This window comes from Hyperolius riggenbachi, chromosome 7, assembly GCF_040937935.1.
Source record: "Hyperolius riggenbachi isolate aHypRig1 chromosome 7, aHypRig1.pri, whole genome shotgun sequence".
In the NCBI taxonomy this organism is placed as follows: Eukaryota; Metazoa; Chordata; class Amphibia; order Anura; family Hyperoliidae; genus Hyperolius; species Hyperolius riggenbachi.
This window is the reverse complement of record NC_090652.1, coordinates 93762551-93787019: the sequence shown is the minus strand read 5'-3', so window position 1 is coordinate 93787019 and position 24469 is coordinate 93762551. Positions and strand designations below refer to the sequence as shown.

At 45.9% G+C, this 24469-nt stretch overlaps 1 protein-coding gene and 1 long non-coding RNA gene across 2 annotated transcripts in view; both read left to right on the top strand.

Annotated features, from left to right (window-relative positions):
* SYNGR3 (synaptogyrin 3) overlaps window positions 1–21315 on the top strand; it is a 78625-nt gene extending 57310 nt beyond the window's left edge. Inside the window, exons 3-4 of the mRNA XM_068244344.1 lie at window positions 8655–8797; window positions 12783–21315. Coding sequence (XP_068100445.1) covers window positions 8655–8797; window positions 12783–12995 — 356 coding nt within the window. The 3' untranslated portion in view covers window positions 12996–21315. The remainder of the gene's footprint in view (window positions 1–8654; window positions 8798–12782) is intronic.
* Window positions 21316–21990: 675 nt separating this feature from the next.
* LOC137524461 (uncharacterized) lies at window positions 21991–23984 on the top strand. The gene is made up of 2 exons (XR_011022702.1): window positions 21991–22679; window positions 23028–23984. It is a non-coding gene; the product is annotated as an uncharacterized lncRNA (long non-coding RNA).
* The last annotated feature ends 485 nt before the right edge of the window (window positions 23985–24469 follow it).

Genomic DNA, 24469 nt, shown 5'->3' with positions numbered 1-24469 from the left:
GCGCCACAGGAGTCAGGACAGTTAGCCAGTGTATAGGTGCCACAGGAGTCAGGACAGTTTAGCCAATGTATAGGTGCCACCGGAGTCAGGACAGTTTAGCCAGTGTATAGGTGCCGCTGCCTCCAGATCCCCCTCGCCGCTGCATTTGCCTGCTCCGCTTGGTGCTCCCTTCCCCCTCCTCTACTCACGGCCCCCACCTCAAGTAACTTACGATTACATGTGGGCTCACCGCATTGTATTGCCGCGTGGTGAGCTGCAGGGAAGGCAACAAGTGTTGCTTAGTAATGGTGGCCGCCAGGAGGTGATGTCACTCTTCCTGGTACAGGCCCAAACACTCGCCGCCTCTTCCCTGTGGCTCACCGCGTGCCAATACAATGCAGTGAGCCCGCATGTAATCGGAAGTTACTGGAGGAGGGGTCCGCAAGTGGAGGAGGGGAAGGGAACGGAACAGACCATGGACCTGCGGCAGTGTCGAAAACCGCTGCAGAACCGCCACCAAAAATCGTTCAGCCCTACTGTGGAGACACACACACGCACGCACGCACGCACACACACACACACACACACACACAGATATGCTGTGGCTATACACACACACACACACACACACAGATATGCTGTGGCTATAAACACACACACACAAACACACACACACACACACACACACACAGATATGCTGTGGCTATACACACACACACACACACACACACAGATATGCTGTGGCTATAGACACACACACACATATATGCTGTGGCTATACACACACACACACACACACACACACAGATATGCGGTGGCTATAAACACACACACACACACACACACACACACACACACACACACACACACACACACACACACACACACACACACACACACACACGCTGTGGCTACACACACACACACACACACACACACACACACACACACACACACACACACACAGATATGCTGTGGCTATACACACACACACACAGATATGCTGTGCCTATACACACACACACACACACATGCTGTGCCTATATACACATACACACAGATATGCTGTGGCTATACACACACACACACACACACACACACACACACACACAGATATGCTGTGGCACGGTCGTTTCTACGGCCGTGCGGCCCGTGCCGCTGCACTGGGCGCAGAGGATGGGGGGGGGGGCGCTGTGATGGCTGGATCCGATCGCCGCTCACGCCCTGCTGGTCTCCTCTCTGCAATGTAGCCTGATACACACGCTGCTTCCTGTTTACATAGGAAGCAGCGTGACGTGTGTATCAGGCTACATTGCAGAGAGGAGACCAGCAGGGCGTGAGCGGCGATCGGATCCAGGGAGGTGAGTAACTGTGTATAGCAGCGCTTCCCTGCGCGCTAACTCTGCTGCAGTCTGAGGGGGGAGCACGGAGGGCGGCCGGGAGAGGAGAGGGAGGAAGAGGTCGGGCTGCCCTCCCCGCGGCTCTGGCTCCCCCCGCCATTGAGGGGGCACCTACTTACTTAACCTATACTGGGCAAGCTACCTATCTATCCTATACTGGGGGGCACCTACCTAATCTAACCTGTACTCGGGGGCAGCTACCTATCTATCCTATACTGGGGGGGCACCTACCTAATCTAACCTGTACTGGGGGCAGCTACCTATCTATCCTATACTGGGGGGCACCTACCTAATCTAACCTGCACTGGGGGCAGCTACCTATCTAACCTATACTGGGGGGCACCTACCTAATCTAACCTGTACTGGGGGCAGCTACCTATCTATCCTATACTGGGGGGCACCTACCTAATCTAACCTGTACTGGGGGCAGCTACCTATCTATCCTATACTGGGGGGCACCTACCTAATCTAACCTGTACTGGGGGGGCAGCTACCTATCTAACCTATACTGGGGGCAGCTACCTATCTATCCTATACTGGGGGGCACCTACCTAATCTAACCTGTACTGGGGGGCAGCTACCTATCTATACTGGGGGCAGCTACCTATCTATCCTATACTGGGGGGCACCTACCTAATCTAACCTATACTGGGGGGCAGCTACCTATCTAACCTATACTGGGGGGCACCTACCTAATCTAACCTGTACTGGGGGGCACCTACCTAATCTAACCTGTACTGGGGGCAGCTACCTATCTATCCTATACTGGGGGGCACCTACCTAATCTAACCTGTACTGGGGGGCAGCTACCTATCTAACCTATACTGGGGGGCAGCTACCTATCTAACCTATGCTGGGGGGCAGCTACCTGTCTAACCTATGCTGGGGGGCAGCTACCTATCTATCCTGGGGGCACATACTGGGGACACATATCTATACTGGGGGCACATACCTAATCTAACCTATACTGGGGGCACCTACCTATCTAACCTATACTGAGGGGCAGCTACCTAATCTAACCTATACTGGGGGGCAGCTACCTATCTAACCTATACTGGGGGCACTTATCTAACCTGTATTGGGGGCACCTACCTACCTAGCTAGCCTATACAGGTGGCAACTATACTGGCTACCTATACTGGGGGCACCTACCTAACTAACCTATACTGGGGGTACCTACCTATCTAACCTATGCTGGGGGCAACTATACTGGCTACCTATATTGGAGGCACCTACCTAGCTAACCTGTACATGACGTCACACACATGCGCAGAGAGTGCCCGGCAACGGGAGCGCGATCTAGGACGCGCTCCGCCGGGCCAGCGCAGACGTACTACTCCGGGTCATTGCGACCCGGAAGTAGTAAGAGCCACAGCGACATGACAGGTTGGGCAGCCGAACAGTTCGGCTGCAGTTCAACTAACAGTTCGCCCAACTCTACTGGGGGCACCTACTTATCTAACTTATACCGGGGGGGAGGGGTGCCTGCCTATCTAACATATACTGGGGGCAACTATACTGGCTACCTATACTGGAGGCAACTACCTGGCTAACCTATACGGGGGGCAACTTTACTGGCTCACCTATGCCTGGCCACCTATACTCGGGGGGGACCTATAGCTGACTACCTATACCGGGGGGGGGGGGGGGGGCACGGGCGCAATTTTTACACCCTCGCCCTGGGTGCATTTTAGCCTAGAAACTGAACTGTGCTGTGGCTATACACACACACAGATATGCTGTGGCTATACACACACACACACACACACACACACAGATGTGCTGTGCCTATACACACACACACACACAGATATGCTGTGGCTATACACACACACCACACAACCACACACACACACAGATATACTGTGGCTATACACACACACACACACACACACACACACACAGATATGCTGTGCCTATACACACACACACAGATATGCTGAGGCTATACACACACACACAGATATGCTGTGCCTATACACACACACACAGATATGCTGTGCCTATACACACACACACACACACACACACAGATATGCTGTGGCTATACACACACACACACAGAGATATGCTGTGGCTACACACACACACACACACACACACACACACACACACAGATATGTTGTGGCTACACACACACACACACACACACACACACACACACACACGCACACACACACAGTTATGCTGTGGCTACACACACACACAGATATGTTGTGGCTATACACACAAATGCACAGATATGCTGTGGCTATACACACACACACACACACACATATGCTGTGGCTATACACACACACACACAGGCACACACACACACACACACAGATATGCTGTGGCTATACACACACACACACGGATATGCTGTGCCTATACACACACACACACACACACACACACACACAACACACACACACACACACACACACACAGATATGCTGTGGCACGGTCGTTTCTATGGCCGTGCGGCCCGTGCCGCTGCACTGGGCGCAGAGGATGGGGGGGGCGCTGTGATAGCTGGATCCGATCGCCGCTCACGCCCTGCTGGTCTCCTCTCTGCAATGTAGCCTGATACACACGCTGCTTCCTGTTTACATAGGAAGCAGCGTGACGTGTGTATCAGGCTACATTGCAGAGAGGAGACCAGCAGGGCGTGAGCGGCGATCGGATCCAGGGAGGTGAGTAACTGTGTATAGCAGCGCTTCCCTGCGCGCTAACTCTGCTGCAGTCTGAGGGGGGAGCACGGAGGGCGGCCGGGAGAGGAGAGGGAGGAAGAGGTCGGGCTGCCCTCCCCGCGGCTCTGGCTCCCCCCGCCATTGAGGGGGCACCTACCTACTTAACCTATACTGGGCAAGCTACCTATCTATCCTATACTGGGGGGCACCTACCTAATCTAACCTGTACTCGGGGGCAGCTACCTATCTATCCTATACTGGGGGGGCACCTACCTAATCTAACCTGTACTGGGGGCAGCTACCTATCTATCCTATACTGGGGGGCACCTACCTAATCTAACCTGCACTGGGGGCAGCTACCTATCTAACCTATACTGGGGGGGCACCTACCTAATCTAACCTGTACTGGGGGCAGCTACCTATCTATCCTATACTGGGGGGCACCTACCTAATCTAACCTGTACTGGGGGCAGCTACCTATCTATCCTATACTGGGGGGCACCTACCTAATCTAACCTGTACTGGGGGGCAGCTACCTATCTAACCTATACTGGGGGCAGCTACCTATCTATCCTATACTGGGGGGCACCTACCTAATCTAACCTGTACTGGGGGGCAGCTACCTATCTATACTGGGGGCAGCTACCTATCTATCCTATACTGGGGGGCACCTACCTAATCTAACCTGTACTGGGGGCAGCTACCTATCTATCCTATACTGGGGGGCACCTACCTAATCTAACCTATACTGGGGGGCAGCTACCTATCTAACCTATACTGGGGGGCACCTACCTAATCTAACCTGTACTGGGGGGCACCTACCTAATCTAACCTGTACTGGGGGCAGCTACCTATCTATCCTATACTGGGGGGCACCTACCCAATCTAACCTGTACTGGGGGGCAGCTACCTATCTAACCTATACTGGGGGGCAGCTACCTATCTAACCTATGCTGGGGGGCAGCTACCTGTCTAACCTATGCTGGGGGGCAGCTACCTATCTATCCTGGGGGCACATACTGGGGACACATATCTATACTGGGGGCACATACCTAATCTAACCTATACTGGGGGCACCTACCTATCTAACCTATACTGAGGGGCAGCTACCTAATCTAACCTATACTGGGGGGCAGCTACCTATCTAACCTATACTGGGGGCACTTATCTAACCTGTATTGGGGGCACCTACCTACCTAGCTAGCCTATACAGGTGGCAACTATACTGGCTACCTATACTGGGGGCACCTACCTAACTAACCTATACTGGGGGTACCTACCTATCTAACCTATGCTGGGGGCAACTATACTGGCTACCTATATTGGAGGCACCTACCTAGCTAACCTGTACATGACGTCACACACATGCGCAGAGAGTGCCCGGCAACGGGAGCGCGATCTAGGACGCGCTCCGCCGGGCCAGCGCAGACGTACTACTCCGGGTCATTGCGACCCGGAAGTAGTAAGAGCCACAGCGACATGACAGGTTGGGCAGCCGAACAGTTCGGCTGCAGTTCAACTAACAGTTCGCCCAACTCTACTGGGGGCACCTACTTATCTAACTTATACCGGGGGGGAGGGGTGCCTGCCTATCTAACATATACTGGGGGCAACTATACTGGCTACCTATACTGGAGGCAACTACCTGGCTAACCTATACGGGGGGCAACTTTACTGGCTCACCTATGCCTGGCCACCTATACTCGGGGGGGGGGACCTATAGCTGACTACCTATACCGGGGGGGGGGGGGGGGGGGGGGCACGGGCGCAATTTTTACACCCTCGCCCTGGGTGCATTTTAGCCTAGAAACTGAACTGTGCTGTGGCTATACACACACACACAGATATGCTGTGGCTATACACACACACACACACACACACACACAGATGTGCTGTGCCTATACACACACACACACAGATATGCTGTGGCTATACACACACACCACACAACCACACACACACACACACACACACACACAGATATGCTGTGGCTATACACACACACACACACACACACACACACACACACACACACACACACACACACACACACAGATATGCTGTGCCTATACACACACACACAGATATGCTGAGGCTATACACACACACACAGATATGCTGTGCCTATACACACACACACAGATATGCTGTGCCTATACACACACACACACACACACACACACAGATATGCTGTGGCTATACACACACACACACAGAGATATGCTGTGGCTACACACACACACACACACACACACACACACACACACACACACACACACACACACACAGATATGTTGTGGCTACACACACACACACACACACACACACACACACACACACACACACACACACAGTTATGCTGTGGCTACACACACACACAGATATGTTGTGGCTATACACACAAATGCACACATATGCTGTGGCTATACACACACACACACACACACACACATATGCTGTGGCTATACACACACACACACACGCACACACACACACACAGATATGCTGTGGCTATACACACACACACACGGATATGCTGTGCCTATACACACACACACACACACACACACACAGATATGCTGTGGCTATACACACACACACACACACACAGATATGCTGTGGTTATACACACACACACACACACACACAGATATGCTGTGGCTATGCACACAAGCGCACATATATGCTGTGGCTACACACACACACACACACACACACACACACACACACACACACACACACACACACACACACACACACACACACAGTTATGCTGTGGCTACACACACACACACAGTTATGCTGTGGCTACACACACACACACAGATATGTTGTGGCTATACACACAAATGCACAGATATGCTGTGGCCAGGGCCGGGCCGAGGCATAGGCTGGAGAGGCTCCAGCCTCAGGGCGCAGTGTAGGAGGGGGCGCACAATTCATTCAGCTGTCATTGCTAATTGTGTATGAAGCAGAAAGAAATAAGAAAAGGGGATACATAGCAATGACTGCAAGCCAGATAACTACATATTAATGTGTTGGGGAGGTTGTGGGCCCTGTGGCCCTCTTAGTCTAATAGCAATCAGTGTGTGATGGCTGGGGTGGGAGGGATGGGGGGCGCACTTTGGTGTCTCAGCCTTGGGTGCTGGAGAACCTTGTCCCAGCTCTGGCTGTGGCTATACACACACACACACACACACACATATGCTGTGGCTATACACACACACATGCAGCCTATTGGGCCAAAGTGCGGGGATCTCGTCCTACAAAGTGAATCAATCCCCAAATCAGCTAGCTAACTGTACAAGCTGTTAGTCGGTATTTCTCCTGTCTGGCTCTCTGGGAAATTGCTGATGTTGCTGAAACCCAAGAGAAGCTGAAGACGTGTCCAACACTTCCGCTGCCCGGCGGATGAACTGTATACACATCACCATGGCACTAGGGACGTGAGCCCTACTGTCCCAATTTGAAACACATTGTATGGCTCTCACGGAATTACATTTTAAAATATGTGGCGTTTATGGCTCTCTCAGCCACAAAGGTTCCTGACCCCTGCTTTAGAGAATAAGTACTTCGTCTCTACTGTCTGTAAAAAAAAATATTTTGATATTGTGCTTCAGAGCCGTACTTCTCCTTTTGAAGCTTACAGTGAAATCTGAATTCTGTGGCTTTGATGTGTGACCGCATTTCCTTCCTATTATATTACATGATGAAGAAGTGAAACTTGCAGTCTGTGTCTTCGGAGGAGGATTGGAGATGCTGGTATATATACAGTTGGTCCAAATTGCAAAACAACAGCGATTATAAAGCCACTGGCACAGCTCCATGCAGAAAGATTTTTGGTCTTTTTTGTGGCTAGCATCAGGTGGCAGGTGCTGAGGCTCGCTCCAGCCTGGGATTGGGAAGGGGGGCAGGGAGATGGCACATTGGTGCTTTACACATTGCTGTTCCCCCCGAAAGGAACACTTTAGGTCACAGAGAAGCTGAGCAGGTCGCTTCCTGGACTGTACACTCAGGGGAGGGTTGTCAAGTTGCACATAACTCTAAAGGGAGGTCTGAGTGGGACATACTGACTGAGTTATACCAATGCTTTGCAAGAGTCAATGTAAATTAGATTAACATTACTCCTTGAATGAGCCAGTCAGTACCTATTACCAGGGCCACATGATACTGTATGGCAGCCAGGCCTGCTGCAGAAACTACTTGCCCAGCCGACCTCCAATACAGTTGTTGTGGCCATGCTTGTTGTGTATGGGATGATCTTGATGGGCACACTTGTTATATGACCTCTGGTAGATGGTCCTGCTGGCTGAAGGGGCTCACTAGGGTTAAATGAGGAAAGGGGAGTGAATGTTGGGAAAGAGGGGAGGGGGTCATCAAAGCTTTGTAGGGGGCCCCTTGATTTGTAGTTACGCACCACGTACAGTGGCTTAGGAGTGAACAAAAACCAAGCCAGTTGTCATTAACCATACTCATGTTACCATGTCCACTATGGTCCAACCAAGGTGAATCCAGATGTCCAAGTCATTAAGCTTTACGATGTCTCACTTGAACAAAATGTACTGTGTCCCTCTCACTGTTTCTCCTTTTTTTTCTCCAGCATTATGGGCCTTCCTCTGGTTTGTGTGCTTCTGTTTTCTGACCAACCAGTGGCAAAGGACACCCGATATTCCAGAGGCGTACCAAGGAGCTGATGCAGCACGAGCCGCCATTGCCTTCTCCTTCTTCTCTATCCTCACCTGGGTAAGATGATGGTCGCTCTTTAGGGCTCTTCGTTTGATTCCATGATCTGCACATCTGCCCAATTTTCTCAGAATGTTACAGGTGTGGAAAGTTGAAAAGAAGTCAGCACTTTCCAGTGCATCATGTTAAAATCAGTGGTGTTTAATCCAATTAAGATTTAAAGGCCCACACTCACACTCAACCAAACTGCTTGATTGTCATCTGATTTTGTTCTGTTGGACAACAATCCGGCATGCGTACATGTGGAAAATGACTAGACGACCCACTCACACGACTGTTGGGCTGATACTGTGCAGTAGGCCTAGTGTGTACAGCGTAGTTTGAATGATGCACTTGTTTTGAATGTGGCCATGTCGTGCAGGCTGTCATTTTGCTTCCGCATGCAGTTGGTCGTTTAGTTGGTTGGTGTGTGGAAAATACAAGTCGTGGTGGTGGGCATGTTGTGGTGTTAATCGTGCACTTTTTTGGACATGTGTACTTATCTGAAGCCAACATTTTGAGCCAACCAAAGATTCCTCTATCGAGGCAACATGATGGGCAGACAAGTTGTCTCGATAAAGTAGTTCTTGTCAGTTCCAAAACCTTTGATTAAATCTCTGGTGGATTAAACACACCTGTTTAGGTAGGCCATACATCTAGCGATGATGGGCAGATTCGACCAAGAGACAAACCTCTCTCTAATCCAATCTGATTAGAGAGAGATTTGTCAGCTGCCCGTACACCACAGGCCGATTCCCGATGGATTTCATGCTGAAATTGATCAGGAATCGGCCTTCTGATGACGCATCCATCGCCTCGCCGGTCCAACACTGTCCTCCCTAATGTCAAATGTGACCCCCCGATGCCCGGTGCACCATACTTAATCTCTCCGCATCTGCTGCTTGCTCCAGGCTCCGCCCACAATCTGCATACTTGCGCCCCTTGTGGTTGTCGGTGTATATGTGGGTGGGCGCGTATGTGACGTCACACTCGTGCTCCCATTACTCCGACAACCACGTGGGGCGAGTGTGACAGAGCCCCCACCCACCTCAGGGAACTCATAAGAGATATATATATCCCTCCCACCTAGCGTTTATTCTGTTTATAAGTGATATATAACAGTATTGTGGGGTTAATGGAAAGTTAATGCAGTGTTTGTGCAGTTGCAGCCATTTTCAGAACTCGCCAGTGGCGGACAAAGCTAACAGTGGTCCCCTGTGCAGAATAAATGAAGGGGGCCCTGTATTAATGTAGCGCATGTTTTATACTTGTTATGAGTGGGCTACAAGCTATTATGACTGTTCCTCATGAGTTACTAAGAGAAATACACGGAGAAGAGCGATAATCCTGCCCTACTGTTGGGCCCAGGGCCGGTTCAAGTAACAATTGGGCCCCAGGGCAAGATTAGCCTGGGGGCCCCCCAACAGACATCCCCAACCAAAAAAGTGTCATTAGAGGCACTTTGTTGCAGCCAAACTTCCCTCCTGGGCCCCTGAGCTGGCTGCTGACCCTTCCCCAATCACCTCCCAACTTAACAGACTCTGCAGAGTCCCTGGGGAGCAACAGTAAAGATGGGGGAGGGACACCTTGGGGGCCCCTACAGGCTCTGGGGCCCTTGCCCATTTTTTCCTATGGTAGCTCCGGCCCTGGTTGGGCCCCTGCACGGCCTGCATGGGCCTTTGTCTACCCCTGGCACTTGCAATGTTTTCAAGTTTATGCAATCTGTCCCAGATTTATCAAACAATACTTCTTGCTGTACGTGTCCACATGCAACTGGCAGTACCGCAAACACTAATTCACGTACTTTTCAAATACCTACACTGTGTACAGTACTGAAATGACACAAATGAGCATCACAAAACATACAAACTGGCAACGTAATAGCACAAAAAAAAGTTATCAGTTTTTTTTGGATCACTTACATTTTGTAGTGTTCTATATGGTTCTTCAGCACAGGTACATCAAACACTATACAATCCTTTAATTATTACCGCCATACATTTCTACAGAAAGTCTTGTCTATTCACATTCTGTATATCAGTTTTAAAGGGAAGGTCCAAGCAAAAAAAAAAAATGAGTTTCACTTACTTGGGGCTTCTACCAGCCTCATGTAGCCATCCTGTGCCCTCGTAGTCACTCACTGCTGCTCCAGTCCCCCGCTGGCAGCTTTCTGACCTCGGAGGTCAGGGCCACATTGCATACATTTTTACGCATTCTAGCTAGTGCAGGAACAAAAATGTACGCGTTGCACCACTAACGCGTAAAAATGTATGTGTTAATGTTCCTGCACTAGCGGGAATGTGTAAAAATGTACGCAATTCGGCCCTGACCTCCGAGGTCAGAAAGCTGCCAGCGGGGGACTGGAGCAGCAGTGAGTGACTACGAGGGCACAGGATGGCTGCATAGGGCTGGTAGAAGCCCCAGGTAAGTTAAACTCATTTTTTTTTTTTGCTTGGACCTTCCCTTTAATATTTTGGACTCATGCAATACCTGTTTGTTGTTCTGTTTCAGGGCTACATCTCCCTTTGTACTGTCAACAAGTTCAAACAATTAGCCTTTGTGGAAGAGGAGCAGAAAATCGTTCCTAATCCCTGATTCCCCTCCTTCCCTGGCTTAAGTGTTAACTGTGACTTACATTGTTGGCAGAAAGTACTAAATTAGGGAACCTCAATTCATAACTTTTCCAACCTTCATTTCTGAAAGTCAGTATGAACTGGGCCATCTTCTTGCCAATCAGGGACCTGTCTTTGCTCCAGCAGACAAGGCTCCACCCGTCCTCCTAGCTCTGCAGGGATAAATGAAGTGCTTCCGGGGCGTGTCACAGATTCTCCTGCAGAGCCAGGTGTGGGCAGAGCAGGAAGTGATGGCATGGTGGTTGGTTCTTTAGCTAGTAGGACTTCACCACTGACCAACCATTCACGCTGTTGTCCTTTCTGACCACCTCTAGACACTTTTTTTTAAGCTCACAACAAGACCTGCAGCAGCTGCTGAGGTGAATCTCAAGATTCCCTGTAGACCGACTGAATACATTTCAATGGTTAACTAACGGTGCATTCTTGTTTGAAACTGATTTGGAAATTTAAAATAGATGCTTGATGTGTTTTGTTTTTTTTCAATCATGTATATAAAGATTATTTTTTATAAATAAAATGTTACTGAATGCATTTAAAGAGACTCTGAAGCGAGAATAAATCTCGCTTCAGAGCTCATAGTTAGCAGGGGCACGTGTGCCCCTGCTAAACCGCCGCTATAGCGCCGCTAAACGGGGGTCCCTTCACCCCCAAACCCCCCACTGCGACACTTGGTCGCAGACTTGGTCGCTCCTGGAGGCAGGGCTAACGGCTGCAGCCCTGCCTCCAGTCGCGTCTATCAGCGGCACATCGCTGCCTCTCAGTGAAGGAAGACTGAGAGGGGCGGGGGAGAGGCGGATATACGCGCTGACAGACGCGCGTGGGGCAGGGCTGCGGCGGTTAGCCCTGCCCTAACCAGGAAGCACTCCCCCGCTGTACGGAGGGGATTTGGGGGTGAAGGGACCCCCGTTTAGCCACGCGTTAGCGGCGGTTTAGCAGGGGCATGTGTCTATCTATGAGGTCTGAAGCGAGATTTATTCTCGCTTCAGACTCTCTTTAAGTAAAAAAACTAAACAAAAATAATACTATACTGGGCTTTCTAATGAAACACCCCAGCTCTGCTCTTGGTTGAGAGGACAAAGGCCACCCTAATACTGGTATATTATGAATGGGGCCCAAGTTCATGTTTTCCCAGGTCCCCATTTTACTTAAAACCAGCCCTGAAAGTGATATGGAGACTTAATAGTCTGAGAAGAGGGGGAAGGTAACCTCTGCATGTTTATTAACTATGGGCCTAATTTGTAAAGCTACTTGATATCCCAGCATGCTTTTCTTCATCTAAAACTGTTAACCGATAGATAACTTTTTAAAATCCCTGCTGCATGTGGACTGCTAACCTAACCCTTATTAATCCTCTAACCTAACCTCTCATCCAGGTTGCCATGGCACTGAAAGCCTACCAGAGATTCCGCCTAGGGACCGACATGACTCTCTTCAGCACAGATCAGTTCGCAACTACACCCACCACTGCTGGATACCCAGGCTACCCAACGGGCAGTGGAATTGAGACCACAGAAACGTATCAGAGCCCGCCTTTCACCGAAAATGCGGACATCAACCCTAAGGGTTACCAAGCGCCCTCTTACTGAGGGGGAGGAGGCGCACGTGGATGTTTGTATGCAGATAAAGCAGGTGTACTGAGCGCGGTACAGAGAATGGGATGACTAGCGCATTCTGCTGTACACTCTATATGTGATTACCAGTGCTGGATTCTCTTCCTGTAGTTCATGTACAGTGCACTCTGTACTGTGATATTGATTGCTTGTTTGTGATCTCTTCGGAAAAGGGTTTATTTTATAACTATTTGCAATTCTGATTTTAAACAAAGTGTTCCCTCTAAGGCAGGCAGATCCTGGTTCGGACTTGTGGATGTGATTTGGTAGGCATGTAGGTTGGTGCAGCAAACAATGAAGGTAGATAGAGGTATAAGATTACTTTTAAATTGCCGGTTAGGAAAAAATATATATTTATTGACCTTATATCTTGATCAGCCATTCTGTAGGCAAACAAATATCCAGATACTCAGTGGCCAACATGGAAAATATGGGCATAGAAGCAATGCAAAATTACTGCTATGTATATATACAAAAAATGGTTATATTAGACCCTCATATCTTAATTTGACCATTTGTGGCCCTCCACCAACTGCTAAGGTCAAACAACATTCAACTTCACAACATGAACTATATACTGTAGTCCTACAAGTGCCCATAAAGCCAGTTATTGACCTCACACCTTCATCAGATTTTTTGAGGGCCATTATTAGCTTCATAAACCAACTGATACTGAGCTACATATGGCTAAACTAGAAGACAAGGCCATACAACACATGTAAAATTACTGTAATGTTGTGCAAAAAAAGTCAGTTAAATGGCCACTTCTTTTATCTTGATCAGGCTTTTTTTTGAACCTGTGCCAACTGATACTCAGGTACTCACTGGCCACAATGGAAGATGATGTCATAAAAAAAAGGTTGCATTGGTCTCTGATGGCCTCTCTTCTGGCCAGTTCCACTTGTTCTCCAAAGATATATGGGGATCTATGTTGGGATGGTTTGGGAGAAGAGACAGTTACACATGTAAAACAAGAACGTTTATGAGATGATAGCTTTGGAGTGTGTGAATTTCTGTAATGGGATGCCAGTGACCCGGTACACATCGCTTGACAAATTTAAAGTTTGTAACAAAGTTTTCAGTGGATGGGGGATATAGGAACGATCTAGAAAGGATGGTGTTTGAAGGTGAAAGTTGACGGATTGATATGAAATTTTATAAAGGGGCTACAAATATTCCTACTTTATACCACACCAGTAGGCCATACAGTATAACATAATTGACTAACCAAACGCAAACCAATGACGTTAAAGGGCTTTTTAGCTGTTCTCTGCTGTATCATAGTCCATGTAAAGCAGAACTCCCTCCATTCATGCAAAAACCGTTTCAGATTTGTATCTGTAATTCAGGTTTTAACATTTATGATTGCAAGTATCGTGAATACGCATTTGAAATGTGAGTCTCATGATTTTTAATAGTTGATGACTGAATGGAAAGATTCCACTTTTGATTAAGCTCTAACATAAATGACGGCACCAACTGGTTGGAGGAGAAACCTAACTTAGGGCCCTTTTCCACTGGCGGCTGAACTGCACGCTCAGTGAGCAGTTACCAAGCAGCAGCGAGCAGTTACCAGGCAGTAGTTACCAGGCAGCAGCAAGCAGTTGTGAGGGTTCGACAGTCTTTTCACTGCCTATCAACCACTCGTGGAAATGAGTCCTAACTTGTGCAACTTACCTCACTTCAGCACTAGTTCTCCCACAAAGTGGAGAAATAGGGGTCCCAATTAACAGGCTTTTTTTTTAGTTATTCATTTCCGCAGTGTAATCATGTAGTCAGGGAGCAACTTGCTTCAACATCAAGAGACCACTTAGATACAGACTTGCATTTGAATGGTGAATCTTGATGGCCCTGTCTGTAAATTTTGGCCGGCAGGCTAGAAAATGCGGTTCTGATCTTACGACTAACTTATTGGTCTTACCTCAACAAGTACATTGAACATATGACTCAAAGAGTAAAACAATATGGATATTTGATTGCCTTAATGGTGAATAGAAGCTTGAACTTCCCTTTTATGGCAACATGAGCTGAACTAGGTATCCATTTAGAGTAGTTTATGCACTTTGCTCAGCCAAGCTGAGTAATCTTTTGTAAAGTCTTATGGTCAGAAGGTTCAGAATTAGGGATAGTTCTTGTTGCACGTCCATAGCAATTGTACAAAAATTCTTCTGTTTTAATAATGGTGTCTGTGTTTCAGTGGCGTAGCTAAGGAGCTGTGGGCCCCGATGCAAGTTTTACAATGGGGCCCCCTAAGCATTCTATACATAACAATTGATATGGCGCACGCAAACCTGCCAATGGCAACTACAGTGTCAGAGGTGCAAGAAGGGGATGGGTAACAGCTTGTTAATGATTACCACTATACAAAGTATCTATAGAAGTGATTATTATGAGCACAGGACCAATAGAGAGCTAATACTGTAGTTGAGGGAGAGCCCTTCTGGGCTCCTCGGGCCCCGATGCGGTCGCTACCTCTGCACCCCCTATTGCTATGCCCCTGCTGTGTTTGCTTTGGTTAAAAAAGTTCAGTATAGTTCAGTGACTGGCATACAAAGGTCATTGTGAATCAAAGCTTCCAAAAGGAAACTGTATTTCGGATAGCAGCCAATGTGGTTTTAGCTCTAATTCCTCCAGAGTTCATTAGAAACTGAAAGGAGCAATCTGATTGGTTGTTTTGGACAGGGCAGGCACTTCCCCATCCTACATTTTTAATATTTGTCCTTGCAGGAACTGTAAATAAACCCCTCTAACAGGAACAGAGACAACAATGAACAGTATATGTTTTGTGGCGTGAGAAAAAAGTAGAACCTTGATATAGTTTGCATTAGTCATTTTTCACTTCCTGTATATGTGGCACCTTACTTTGCTTATGTTGCCATAGGGAAAGGAAGAGAGAACTCTAACCAATAGGAGGATAGACAGCAGATTGTGGTTCTTAGCCTTTCCCTCTCTATCCAAAACTGACATCAAGGTTTTTGTCTTTGATAGTAAAAGCAGAGCTTTAATAATGTTCCTGAGTATAAAAGCGCAAAGATATTTTCTCTCAAAGAGAAAAATTTAGGGATTGGGGAAATGTCTGGGTTGTCCACAGCAAGTATATCAGATGTCATCTGTTATTCCAACCTTAGTAAATTGTCAAACACCTGGTTGACTGGAATGAGCTGCATCTCCAACTTCCCTGCATGTATGTCCAATCCATCTGTAAGTCCTAAGGGATTGCCCACGCTTGAAACGAAAAACATGACCATAAGGGTATATAATGTGCCAAACCAAACAGTAGATAGCTACACGCCGATACTTGAGTGTCCTGAAAATCCCAAGATGGGTTTTCCTGGTAATTGGAGATGAATGGCAGGAACCATGTAATAAAGTATGACTGTAAGTAGAAACATTTTTGGTGCATCACTTACTTTCTCTGCCATTTTGTGCCTCATTGACATCACTCAACCCATGTGACCTGATTGGTTATGCAGTGGGTTGGATCTGCTAAGGTTACCCAGGGCTCAAGACTACTGGAGAACAAGGTTATCCTGCAAACTTGGATATAGTAAAACTGTTTATTGGGGGCAAGGGAATCATATCCAGACCTTAGCGAGGATTGCTAAAATGTAATTGAATCAGCATTTGTTTGATTGCATTCACATTGGACAGCCTGGGTTTATTCAAAAAAAGTCACCCAATGGGTTCATGTAGATGACAGAAATCATACTACTGCCGATTCACTGACTGTTCAGCAATCCCCTCTGTGGCCTGATACAGGAGAAGGTTTCAAACTCGTCACTAATAGGAGAAACGTTTTAATATATCCAGGTTAGTTTTGCTTCTTCATTGGTAGAGATTGCTACCGAGATGCAAAAAACTATGACTTTCATGTAAATTCAATCTTGGAATTGGGTGAGTCAAAATCAGCAGGAGGTGCAGTTGATTGGCCCAGTTCCAAGCTACGTACAATTCGCATTGCATTTGAATGCAAGTTTGATTTATTTGCATCTCGAATCTCCAGCCTTTAGTAAACCACACTTGGTGCTTCGGGAGAAGGACACTTGGAAGTGTTCATCGCAGCAGATAAGACACTTCCAATTATTAGCTTACTGAGATTTTTTTTCTTTAAACTGGTACTTGAAGGAAAAGTGGTGTTTTACTCAACAAAGCAACTACTGAATGCCACATACATTATAGAGGAAAGGCAGAGGTCCTCTGGTCCTTTAACATGAACAGCATCCTGAAAACCACATAAATGATGGAGGAAAGGCAGCTGTCCTCTGGCCCTTTATCATGCACAGCGTCCTGATTGCCACATACATTATGGAGGAAAGGCAGAGGTCCTCTGGTCCTTTATCATGAACAGCCCACTGAATGTTACATACCTTATAGAGGACAGGCATAGGTCCTCTGGTCCTTTAACATGAACAGAATCCTGAATGCCACATACATTATGAAAGAAAGGCAGAGGACCTCTGCTGGGCTGTGTAATGTTAATATAGAACTCCTAAAGTACACCTGTCACAAGAAGTCCACCATAAAGACCTTCTAAAACGTAGTAGATATCTAGCTAAACTGCTGATCCTCTAAAGATGGCCATGTGTACATCGCTTGTCACAAAATCAAGGAAAGCACTCCCAACTTGCCGCCAATCTAGCGAAAATCTTCCATTCGGCCAAAAATCCATTGATCGGGAATTGTTTTCTGCATCATTTTCAAGCAGAATCGACCAGTGGATGGCTGCCTTAACGAATACTCCTGTTTTTTTGAGAGTACTCTTACCACTTCCAAAACATTTAGTCAAAATCCAATCATCCTTCGAAAGCTGACCCTGCACCATATGGCACTGATTGTACAATCCTGTCTAGTCGTACCACTGTAGTATGAAAGCTTACTAAACAATTTCTCCAAAGTATTCCTCATCTCTTGCACTCATTTGATGTGATCAGATAGTACAATAAGGATTGTATGGTGTAGGTCTAGCTAACGCCAGATCTAAATTATTAGATGTTGCGGATTGTTGTAGGGAACACCACTCACCTTTCCACACAGCGGTTTTCAGAAATGTCTCAGGGAAAAGTTGGAAGGTGGCAGCTAACAAATCGGGTCACCCACCAGCTTCTTATATCTCATGAGAATTGTGGTGGTGAGATCTCAGCTTGTTCCCAGCTCTGCCCACAGGTCATCATGGGCATTATGGAAGTATAGTTTCCATTATGTTTAATATATTTAATTTTCTTGTAATATAATGAACGCAACAGCTTCCTTGAGAGATAAGGGGATTGGTGGGTGATTCAGCTTGTTGCCAACTATTCTAAATGTTTATGTTAGTTTGAGTAGACTTACCCTTTAAGTGATGGTTATTCCTGAGCAGCTTTGTAAACTTGTGTAGCAAACCAATTCTCCTAGATAGCAATATATTATGGACTTTCTGTGGTTCTTAGAGGGAACACTGAGCCTTTTTACAGTGTGGGGATTGTTTATGTAAATCTGCCTGTATATTATGAGGAAAGTCATGTTCACATGGATATACGTGCCTGTCGAATCATGTGTGTTCGGTGCAGAATACCCCCCTTTTCTAGATATATGTTTCCTTGTAAGCCAGCTGAATCACATGGCTGCTCTGCCCCCTCTCTAGCATAGCATAAGACTAAGAGCACACATAGTCCCCTTGTACATCTGGTGCAAACATAAGTGCAATTTCACTAAATGATGCAATATTTCACCTGTAAATCCCAGGATAGTAGGGTGATAAATGGTATCGCTTCAGAGTACCAGTAGTACTTGGCTTATAACTGAAAGAATCTTTTGAAAGTGGCAAATCCCAAACCCCTGTGGCTTGTAATGACCCCGCCCACCTCAGGAAGAAAGAGATCTATTATGTGATCTGATAGGATGTGGTCATGTTAATGTATTTTCCTGCAGTAAGGAGGAGCCTCTGTTAAAGTGGACCTGAACTCTTGCACAGGACAGAAAGAAAAATAGAGAAATGCACCCTGTATGTATTTAGGGCCTATTTCCACTACACACAGATTCTGGATGCAGAAAAACTGACTCCAATAAATTCCTATGTGCCGGTTTCCACCAAACGCAATTTTTCTGATGCAGATTTCTGCATCATGCATCCGTTTCCCATACAATGAAAACGTTAGTGGAAACAGACCCTGAGAGAGTTTAGCTTTTCTAATTCCCCCTCACTTGTGTCTAAGCACAAGTTGTAATTTGATCTGTCCCCCGTGACACCTGACTGCCACGGCATATAAGCTCGTTTAAAAACACAGGATGTTAATTTGTCTGCTTCGATGAAAGCAGGAAGTAAAAACTGTGCAGATTTATTTCGGGATTTGTATCAGCTGTTACAAAGAAATGTTTTTATTTAAAGGTTTTTATGCTGTTGCGTATCTTTTAGAGCAGAGAGGAAGTTCTGAGTTCAGGTCCGTTTTAAAGGTGCACTATGGCGAAAAATTGTAAAATTTAAAATATGTGCAAACATATACAAATAAGTAAATTTTTTCCAGAGTAAAATGAGCCATTAATTACTTTTCTCCTATGTTGCTGTCACTTACAGCAGGTAGTAGAAATCTGACAGAAGCAACAGGTTTTGGACTAGCCCATCTTCTCATGGGGGATTCTCAAGGATTTATTTATTTTCAAAAGCACTTAGTGTATGGCAGTTGCTCTATCCAACTGCCAAAAAATTGTGCAGCGAGCAGGGAAGATGGCCAGCATCATTGTTTAAATCCTTTTTAGGGAATATCTTTGTAAAGAATAAAAGCCTTACTGAGAATCCCTTTATGAAGAGATGGACTAGTCCAAAACTTGTCCCTTCTGTCAGATTTCTACTACTTACTGTAAGTGACAGCAACATAGGAGAAAGGTCATTTATGGCTCATTTTACTCTGGAAAAAACATACCGGTACTTATTTGTTTATGTTTGCACATCTCTTAAATTTTTTTTTTTCCGCCATAGTGCCCCTTTAAGTTTTTATTGCAGTCCCCATTTTCTTTTAATGGGACCACCAGGAATGGTTGAAACACCTTTTTTAACACATCATCTAATACAGAAATAAAACAAGACTGAAAATGATACATTCCCATTAAGATACAGTAAAAGACCACACGGCTGGACACAGGAAGATGTGAAAATTAATAGATAACGTTGAGTCCATTAAACTGAAAAGACAGTACAGAAATTGGGGGAATGATGTGTTGATGCCTCCCAGTCCCGCCTCTTCCTGTACCCGGCACCCTAATAATGCACAGGAAGTAAGAAGAGCGCATGTAGCACTCTGTACTGACTTGCACTTAGTGTGTGCGCACGGATATGCCTCCAGGGGGAGCTTTGCAGCCAAAAAGTTCAAACTTCTCTTCATACTATAACTGCCAGATTATTGATACGGTAAATGATTAATGATGTGTTTATATACAATCAAGATTTCATTTTTTTTAAAACGCTGGTCTTAAGGAGAAATTGTACATTCCAGCTCAGACACCGAATGATGGCCACTGGATCGGATGCTTAAACAATATATATTTATAGTAATATGGCACTCTAAGTTATATCTTACTTGCATTACTTCACGTATTCTAGATAGAGAATGTTGGATCAGGAATAGACTACTGTGTGGCCAATCAGAACATTACAACCTTATGCACTAACCGGAATGGATCTGGCTCAGTCAGATCTGAACATCCTTCTAGTGGAACTTTTGCCAAAAGTCATTATGTGTCTCTGAGGAAGAATTAGAAACTGTTAAATGTAAGTTTTTTTGCAGTCCGTGTTCCATTCATTAGTTTCCTTTTCCTTGACTTCCCATCCTAGTTATTGGCATAGGAAAATTCCAGAAAAGGGACATAGACGGCAATAAAAACTTGACAGAATCTTAAGTGTTCTCCAGTCATCCATGCATAAAATGGGTATTGGCTGGAGTCACATTGTAAAGGATTACTGTCATTACACAAATATGTCAAGTTAGTCCAAAGCAGTAATGTTTACTTTAGTCACAAAGACTGACTGCAGCCTCAGCCCCCACCCTGCTCTATAGACTACTCTGATAACAATACTACAAACTACACTCACACTGACCACGAAACAAATTACACTCACACTGACAAGAGGACAATACATTACACTCACGCTAACAATACTACAAACTACACTCACACTGATAAAAATTATAATAAACTACACTCACACTTACAAGACAACAAACTATACTCACACTGAGAATAAAATAAACTACACTCAACTCTGACAACAAGACAATACACTACACTCACACTGACAAGACAACAAACTACACTAATAAAACAGCACACTGACAACAAGACTATAAACTGCACTGATACTGACAAAACAATGAACAACGCTCACACTGTTAACAATGCAATAAACTGCACTCACACTGACAACAAGACTATAAACTCTACTCACACTGACATGATAACAAACTGCACTTACAACGAGATTAAAATACACACACTACATACTGAAAAGACAATAAACAACACACTGATAACAATCAACTACACTCCCACTGACAACAAGACAACAAACTACACCCACAATGACAAGAAGAAAATAAACTACAATCACACTGACAACAAGACAATCACTCATAAGTCATAACTAGAAACTAAACTATGCTCACACTGACAACTAGACGATAAACTACACTCAGGCTGACAACAATACACAATAAACTAAGCTCACACTGACAACAAGACTATCAGCTACGCTCACGCTGACAACAAGACTATCAACTACACTCACACTGACAACAAGACTATCAACTACGCTCACGCTGACAACAAGACTATCAACTACGCTCACGCTGACAACAAGACTATCAACTACGCTCACGCTGACAACAAGATTATCAGATACGCCCACACTGACTGCTACAATAAACTACACTCACACAGACAATAAACCACTGGTATGCCAGATCTATAGGCGATGTCGGGGGGGGGGGGGGGGGGGGGGGACGACACTCGCTAGATTGTCACCCAAGGCGGCCTTTATTGGCTGCCTCGGCCAAGTTTAACCTAGCGTGTGTACAGAGCTCACAATACAAATTATGGAGCTGATCCTGAAGCCCTCATTGGATCCTGAGAAGTCAGCTATGGAAGCTAGGGAAATAATCTGAGGGCAAAATTAGGATCAGAATAAGCAGGAGAGCTTTAGGACCATCTCTGTGATCTGTACTTCATTTAAGATATCTACACCGTTGTCAATTCCCTGCTTCCATTCACAACTGATCAATAAAAGGAACAGCTTATGCAGGTTAAAATGTAATTAATATTTTGGGCATTATTGAATTGACAGCCCAATTGGCACATAGTGAATAACAGTGCATAGCTAAATTTACTATGGGTGTTGCATGGTGTACTCTAGAGCAGTTTGTAAAGCAGGGCTGGAATACAGGCTGCATGTAAACCCCCTGACAACAAAATCACACACAACTGCATTATTGGTTGAAGGCCATTAATTCTAGGTTTCCTTTAAACAAATGCAGCGTCAGTGATCTGTCGGAGGCCTAGTCCCTCTTCCGAGGCCTCAATCACATGATTAGACCAGTGTTTCCCAAACTTTGGTCCGTTGTACTAACATAACCTCCACAGGGTCCAAATGTCAATTGCAATTCTGGGCGCCATAATAGAGTCTACAACCTCTAGGTCAGGCTTTCTCAACCAGGGTTCCCTGGAACCCCAGGGTTCCTTGAGGACTCTGCAGGGGTTCCTTGGCATTTTACCCCATCGTGGGGGAAGTATAATAGAGCACACTATAATAGGTGGTACTGTAACAAGAAGCACTAAATTGGGGGGTCAGGAGACAGTATAATAAGTGGCAGTGTAATAGGAGATAGTGAAATTAGCAGCCCAGCCTATTTAAAGACCATGCCTCATGAAAAATAAATGTAGGGGTTCCTCGAGACCAAAAAATTGTTTGCAGGGGTTCCTTGAGATCCAAAAGTTATTTACAGGGTTCCTCCAGGGTAGAAAGGTTGAGAAAGGCTGCTCTAGGCCTTCTAGGTCTGCTTGCTATCGGGTGTGTGGATGCCAGATTTAGGCACTTACTGGGGGAGGTTAAGGTTTTAGGCATTTGGTGTGTGTGTATGGGAGGATTGTAAGGTTAGGTACTTAAAGGGGGGTAAGGGTAAGGCATTAGGTAGGGGGTCTTCTTTTTAGGCACTTATGGGAGGATTAGGCAATAGGTGGGAGAGTTATGGTAGGCTGGGGGTTAGTCATTAGGTGGAAGGTTAGGCACTTATGGTGGAGGGTTAAGGGTATAATGGGTGCCAGGTAGTGCATGGTAAAATATTGGTAATTTAAATCACCAATATTTTACTATTAGTGACACTACCTGGCGCCCAACTGATGCGGTGACGCCTTGATATGTACTCGTATTTATGGCCTAGTGGACAATCACATTTCAGAGATACTGGAAGGGTAACTTTAATGTCTTGATAGTTCCATCCAGAATTAACCGCCATGTTGCCCCTCCTATGTCCCCAGTGCCTGTTCCTGCTTTGGGGACTATGGGCTCCCCCAGTGCCAGCTTCTGGGACTATAGGCACCACCCAGTGCCTGCTTTGGGGACTATAGGCTAATAGGGCTTGCATATACACCAAGCGCACCCTCCCCTGGACTCCCTGCTGCACACATACCACACTTTGGGAAACACTGGATGCACCCAGCCAGTAGTTAGAAATAAGATTTATTGCCAAACAGTAACCAAACCGTCCTTAGCCTCCACCCCAAAACTTCGAGGCCACTTACCACCGTGTCAATTATACAGTGTGATCTGTGTGTGCGTGTGTCTGGACACAAGTGACATGTTTACAATTTATCTGTATATATTGTATTTCCTGAAAGAACAATCTGTGATTGTGTGTTTTCAGTAGTGTTGTGTCAAAGATGTAACTTGTTTTCTGTACATTACGGAATAAAAATAAAAAGACAATGCTCTAATATATTTCATCTAACTGTTTTATTTTTCTTTAATCTATATGATCTACATGGGATTAGCGCTTAAGCTCAACACACACCATACAATCTTGGTTGTACAGATTTACCAAATCTATGTAGTATAAGGGCCAACAGATTGAAAATACCTTGAATGACTGATTGGATAAGCTCTTGTACTACATGAAAGTGGTAAGATTGAACAACCAAGATTGTATGGTGTGTGTTGAGCCTTAGAAGAGATCTGCTGCTGTATATTGATGACTTAGAAGAGAAATATTGAGAAAAATGCATTCCCTTCAGTAGTTATATACAGGGCAAGGGTTAAAGGACACCAGAACTGAGAGGGATATGGCATATTTATTTATTTCCTTTTAAACAATACTAGTTGCCTGGCAGTTCTGCTTATCTCTTTGGCGTGAGTAGTGTCGGAATCACTGAAACCAGTATGGAGCTAATCCAGTCAGACTTCAGTCACTTGGGTGGAGTAAACAGATCAG